Source organism: Monopterus albus, unplaced genomic scaffold, assembly GCF_001952655.1.
Source record: "Monopterus albus unplaced genomic scaffold, M_albus_1.0 scaffold23.1, whole genome shotgun sequence".
In the NCBI taxonomy this organism is placed as follows: Eukaryota; Metazoa; Chordata; class Actinopteri; order Synbranchiformes; family Synbranchidae; genus Monopterus; species Monopterus albus.
The window spans coordinates 962,944-969,123 of NW_018127903.1; the positions used below are offsets into that span (position 1 = coordinate 962,944).

Below are 6,180 nucleotides of genomic sequence, written 5' to 3' on the forward strand. Positions count from 1 at the left end.
CACAGTTGAGTGGTTTGGAAAAGGGGGCATGCGCTGGAGTGGGGTTCTTCCCCGTTTCTATGGAGAGCTGGCCAAACAGACTCCCCCTGACATTTTGGTCGTCCACGCTGGTGGCAACGATCTGGGCCTGACTCCCCCCAGTAAACTTGCATCTCAGATGCAAAGAGAATTGATGCAGCTTCACAAAGAGTTTCCTTCAATGACAATTTTACTTTCCTGCATCAATGAGCGGCAAATGTGGAGATATGGGCTTCCACAAAAGATCAACAATGACAGGAAGATGGTCAACTCACTGATGAGAAAGGCTGTTGGCTGCTTTGGAGGTGAACTTATTGAACATCTGCTCCTGAGGTTCTTCAATAGGAAAATATTCCTGCCAGATGGAGTGCACTTCATTGTTGAAGGAAACCGCATCTTTCTGACCAGCATCCATGGAGCCTTGAACAAGATCCTTCAGGCATCTTGTCCAAAAGGGCCACACAGCAAAATGTGCACTTTTATGCTGTGAGAAGCACAGTCGATTACACTTGACTCCAGCATCACCTTGGAAGAGATGGTGGCAGCAGCTGAATGAACCTTTCCTCTGGAGTTGATTATGTGCAAATCTGGACTGAAACCTGGGATTCTCTGAAGAACCTTGCCAGGTGGGAAAGTTTTGCGTTTCGTATGCTTATTAGATTTTCTTGGCATGAGAGGCCTCCCATCAGGGGAATGTATCCTACCCCTGTAAAGTATTATCGCTGATGTAGGGATACGTTTAGCAGTTTCATACATAGATGGGATTGTTGTCAGACCTCTGTTGCGCGATAGCTGCGATACCGACCGGGAGTGTGTTTTGGGGTTCTTGGGAGGGAGCAAGCCTGACAGAGAGACAACTCAGATGACTAAATAAGCTCTGAGACACTCACTTTGAGTGTTTTTGCCTTATTTTCCATGATAACAATGACAGGAGTGATGACTATGAAAACTATCCACTCACCCCAACCAGTCGAGGCAGAAGTCCACCCACCTTGAGTTGGGGGTCTGTCGGAGGTTTCTTCTTACATAATGAACAAACATACAGGGAGTTTTTCCTCTCCACTGTCGCCAAGTGCTTGCTCAAAGGGGATTTGTTGGAGTTTTCTCTATACTGATAAGATTTAGACCTTAACTGTGTAGTGTTGTGATATGACGCTATACAGATTAATTGAATTGTACGGTCAAGTGTACAGGTTGACACCATGTAGAATTATTTCTCCAGCCACAGCTGTTTCCTGTGCAGAGGCATAGAAATGTAAACTACTGTCAAAGAAGCATCGGGTATTTCTTAAGCGCACTTTGTGACGCTGAGGTCAGTGTTTCAGATTCTGGAGTCAAAAGTTGTTGTTTCAGGGTTCTTCTCTTCAGCACCAAGTACAGCGCACGTTGTTTCACTTTATAAGCTCGTGTCTTTTTCCGATAAGTGACCAAAGTCCTATCAAATATCCAGCAGGTTAATTTTCCTTTTATAAGAACAAACATAACATTCAATATACTGTGTGACTCAAGCTGCACTAACTTAAATGTAACATCTTCTGGTTAAGTTGTAGCAGTAATGCATTAAGCTGGGTTTACTGCAATAAACATCTAAAAGTTTAGGCATGTAACATTGACCTGTATACAAAGTCCTTGTCAATGCACCTTGGGTGCCATCTGTCAGATGCTATTTTGGGGAATTTTCTAATATAACATGGGCAGCTGGACAAAGCAGAGGTTTGGCTATGTGAGATTAGAAAAAAAGCTTGTGTGCACACTAGATACTGGACTGAAATGTGGTGCCTATTCTGTGCAATTAAAGTTGCACACCTGGCGCATTTATCAAGGTCCTTGGTGCTAGAGGCTCAGAAAAGCTTTTTTTGTATAGTATATATTCTACATATACATACAAATACATGTGCATCCCAGCCAGAATATAAATTCACTTTGCTATAACAGATTACGGTATGTGATTTATGTCATAGTAGTCACAAATAAAGGAGCTTCACTGATATATGTATTGTGAATTTAACTATGATATCTGAGTTTTGAAGAAACTACCAGCCAGAAAAAGTATAGACACAACTGATAGTAAAGCAATACAGAGTTAAATGTTTAAAAAAAAAGATGCCACTTTCAATAGTCGTTAAAAAAAGGTAACAGCTGATGAATTAGCGACTTGTAAACTTGCGTAATGAACCACAAACTGGAAAGCAATGTGTTTGTTTGTCAAACCTTTGCTGTTACATGCAGAAATATGTCTCACTGACTCATTAATGCTAGTGTGACTTTTTTTTTCAGTGAGTACATACTGTATCTATCAACTAGTTGCTTCAGCTCTACAGTTAATTACTAGCAGAGCTCCACCCAGCTTCCACCTAATCAGGTTGCATTTCATCTTGTGAACAACAGAGTGTTAACATATGTTTTTATGAAGCTCAAAATGTTTCATTTTTTTGGTGAAATTGTCATAAATCAATCAATTCAATGATATGTTTCTTACTGAGGTCATAGTTAAAGGTGATGTACTGGACTAGGTTACATTCAGAGGTGCATACCAACAAACAGATTCATCACCTTTATGTGAAGTTATTCCATAAAATGAAGGAACTGTGGTGATTTACAAATAGCCCCCACTTTTGCTTCGAGGAGCTTTTCTGAATTTTTTTTTCTATGGCAGTGAGGCGGCACTCTCTCTAGAATTTATCACTTCATTCAAAAGTCATTCATTCTATCACAATACTAAGGGCATTTTCTGATTCCTCACAATTTTCACTACGTACCAAAAAACAGACGGAAGAAATCAGGATAATAAAGAACTGGATAACAATAGTGTGGATGCTGAGTCGGCATCCACACAATAATTTAACAGATTCATCACTGAACACAATCAACAGAGTGTGGAAAAAGACCTTAGAGCCTCTCACATGCAACATCTTCTAATATATCTTCTGTTTCCTTTGTGTAATAAACATGAACTGTGTTCTCCTTTTATCGGCATTGCAATGTAGCTCTCTTCCTTCCTGTGCTTGCTTTAAGATTTCATCACTAAGACTGCAGAGAAGCTCCCTTCATGCCTTTATCAGGCTTAATGTGCGTCTTTGTGTATGCAAATATATTATTTGTGATAACACAACTCAATAATCAAATCCAGCAGCTTATTAAAATACCCACGATCAAATTTCAGTAATTTCCCTGTAGACCACTACAGTGCTTCCATAAAGGTCTTCATAGAACAAAGCACTTGATCAGAAACCTTAGGCCTTAGCTTGCTTGATTATTAATGACTAACATAGAGGAGGTCATTAGATTGAGCAGGTGAGGTCTTTATACAGATTTTATTGAACCATAAATCAGACATTTAATGTCTGATGAGAAACAGTATTATTTCAGATTAATGATTTGCAGAGAGTAAAAATTCCAATCCTAATGCAGGCCCTGTTAAGTAGAGCACTAAGATGATAGTCTCTGTTCAGCAATCTAATAGTTGCAATCTGCACAGACCGAAAATAATGAGGAAGTGCTAATCAGGGTCTAGAGTGTGTTCAAACCACAGGTTCTGTGTGTGTATTGTGCATGTGTGTCTGTGAGAATGAGAGACCATGCCACGACAGACAGTAGGTTGATGTCCCAGACAGGATGCAGGCCACGATTTCATTAGATGGAGAGAAAAACAAGTACCGTGTCTGCATGGAGAGGTAATCAGACAGATCACTGTGCAGCAGATCACAGTTCCTCTATGCACTGGGGGAACGTTTTAATCTCTTGACATGCATTTCATTGTTGTTTTAGTCACTCTCTGTGCAGGATGTACCTCAGTATTTGCAGACATATTTGACCCAGTACTTGTGTGCATACCTGGCCACTCTTCCTCTCAGGTCTCCTACGTTAGCCATGTTTTTCTGGTCTAGCTGTTGAACAGCTAGTGTGGTTTCAGAGGCAACAGAGTCTCGCTGAGCAATTTGTTTCTCCAGTGCCTGTTCAAAATGTGAAACAAAATACAGATGAGCAAATATATAAGGTATAGATGATAATTCACAATGGCATGTTAATACCATTTCTATTTCCAGATTTAATGCAGTCAAAATACCCAATGTAGGTAAACAGCTCTAAGTCTCTTGCTGATAAAAAATAACGTCAAATTGCCAGAAATTTTATCACCATGTCTGCATGCTTGGTGGGTCTTATAGGGCAGGCCATTCACATGTGTGCAACAGCCTAATATCAAAGATATGACCCTCTGGCTTATCATGACAGCAGACACTGGCTGTGTGATGTCACTTTTGTTTGACTCCATTTGGATTTATTCTCTCTACAACTGATCTTATTACTACTTTAATGTGCAGAATTAAGTAGCTTTTATGCATTAGCATAATATTTAAGATAATGACAGCCTCTAACCATGTTCATGGACCATTTAGTATGCACTAATTAGGTTGTGTATTTCATGTTATGCTCTATTTCTATAATGTGGTGTAACTTGATGTTCTCAGTCAAACGCAGAGACTCCAAATACTCATTTGTCACAAACCATATTTTCATACACTTTCTAGGCTGCTGTTTTTCAGACATTATTGTGTTACATGGTGGTATTTATTTAACAACACACTGAATACACCATTAGTTTTTTTGTTTAGGCAGACAAAATGACCATGAGCTGATGAAGAGTCACACAGGCTTTGCTCATGCAACTCACCATTCTACCAGGTGTAATCAAATCAGCTGTGAATTTGTAGGTGTGAGTGTGTGTGCTGCACATCAGAAGAGACAAGAAGAAGGGAGCAGACAAAATGACATGCAGGAAAAGAGGAATACATGTAAAGACAAAAGATAAATCAACAAATCATGTTCAACAGATTCACCATACAACAATATGTAAGGTCACAGTTTGTTAAATGAGTGTCCTTGTTCACTAACCTCCACCATTTACTCACTTATTTACCTGTATGTCCAAGCTAAGCTGCTTGACGATGCGGGTGATGGTCAGTATGTGATTCTCCAGCAGCTTGCAAGAAAGTGCCTGCACCTGGGCAGAGCCCTGGGTGGACTGCAGGCCTGCTGCCACCTCTTCTTTGATCCTGAAAGCCTGCTCCAGCAACACTGCCAGTGTCCTCTCCTGACTGCTCATACGACCCTCCAAGACATCGGGCCTTATCCAGGAAGTAAACAAACAGACAAACAAACAGTGGTTTAAGAGACTCTTTATTATTGACTTTGTACAGTAAATTGGTTGTGTTGGAAATTGTGCAAAGTCAAGTTAACATTCACCAAAACGACCAGCACACAAAAAAATTTAATTATAGTATAATACAATGAAGCATCCATCCACCTAGAAGAATAATGAAGATGGAATGGGATGATGCACATTGGTTTTCATACCCTCAGGTCATCCTCAAACCAGATACAAGCTGTGTCACCCTGCCTAATGCTACTGTGCAATAAGGATGAATTTGATCAGTGTGATTGATTTGTAGCTGTGTTAGAAAGGTCGCTGGTGGTTCCCAACCTTATTTATATCCCATCAGAACAGGAAAGTAGAACTTATCTACCTCTTGGACACAAATTGATTTTTGAAATTGAATAAACGACCAACAGGAACTAAGGTAGGTGAAAAATATAATGTATAATATATATTGTAATAGTTTGATGGTTAGAATAATTAAAAATATATAATATAGTAACTAAGTAAGATATCTTACCTGCTGTGATTGTAATAGGGCTCTAACTTTGACCCATGTGACATTCTTCTTTTCTAAAAGGAAAAAGTACATATGAGATACTGGTGATGCTTAACAGTATTATTATTACTCTGATGTGTTTTAATTGCAACCTGTATACCTGTTAACTGAATTATAATTTGTAGTTGATAAAATCCTAGGAATAAAGATTTACAGACCTCTCCAAATGTAAATAAACATGTAATGTAACATGATTTCATTAATTACCAACAATATATTCTTTTCAGTATACTCACAGGTCTGTGCTTTTCTTCAGTCGCTTCTCTTAATGTGTTTGTGTTTTCAGGTCACTTGGTAACTGAGGTCTCCTTGAATGGGGGTGTGCCTGCCTGCTAGAAACTTCACCATGGCAATGCTTGAATGCTGTATTGTATATAGTAAGTAGGGAAGCATCTTAACTTACAAACTATCAAGGCAGAATATCTGCTGACCTGTGAGTGTGAACATT

General features: G+C 39.3%; 1 protein-coding gene across 2 annotated transcripts in view; it reads right to left on the reverse strand.

The window, feature by feature from the left end:
- fam81b (family with sequence similarity 81 member B) overlaps nucleotides 1–6,180 on the reverse strand; it is a 19,944-nt gene extending 13,764 nt beyond the window's left edge. For both annotated transcript variants that reach the window (XM_020594287.1, XM_020594288.1), the window contains exons 1-4: nucleotides 5,969–6,180; nucleotides 5,694–5,746; nucleotides 4,937–5,144; nucleotides 3,853–3,971 (exon numbers count right to left, since the gene is read on the reverse strand). In XM_020594287.1, coding sequence (XP_020449943.1) covers nucleotides 3,853–3,971; nucleotides 4,937–5,144; nucleotides 5,694–5,737 — 371 coding nt within the window. In that variant the 5' untranslated portion in view covers nucleotides 5,738–5,746; nucleotides 5,969–6,180. The remainder of the gene's footprint in view (nucleotides 1–3,852; nucleotides 3,972–4,936; nucleotides 5,145–5,693; nucleotides 5,747–5,968) is intronic.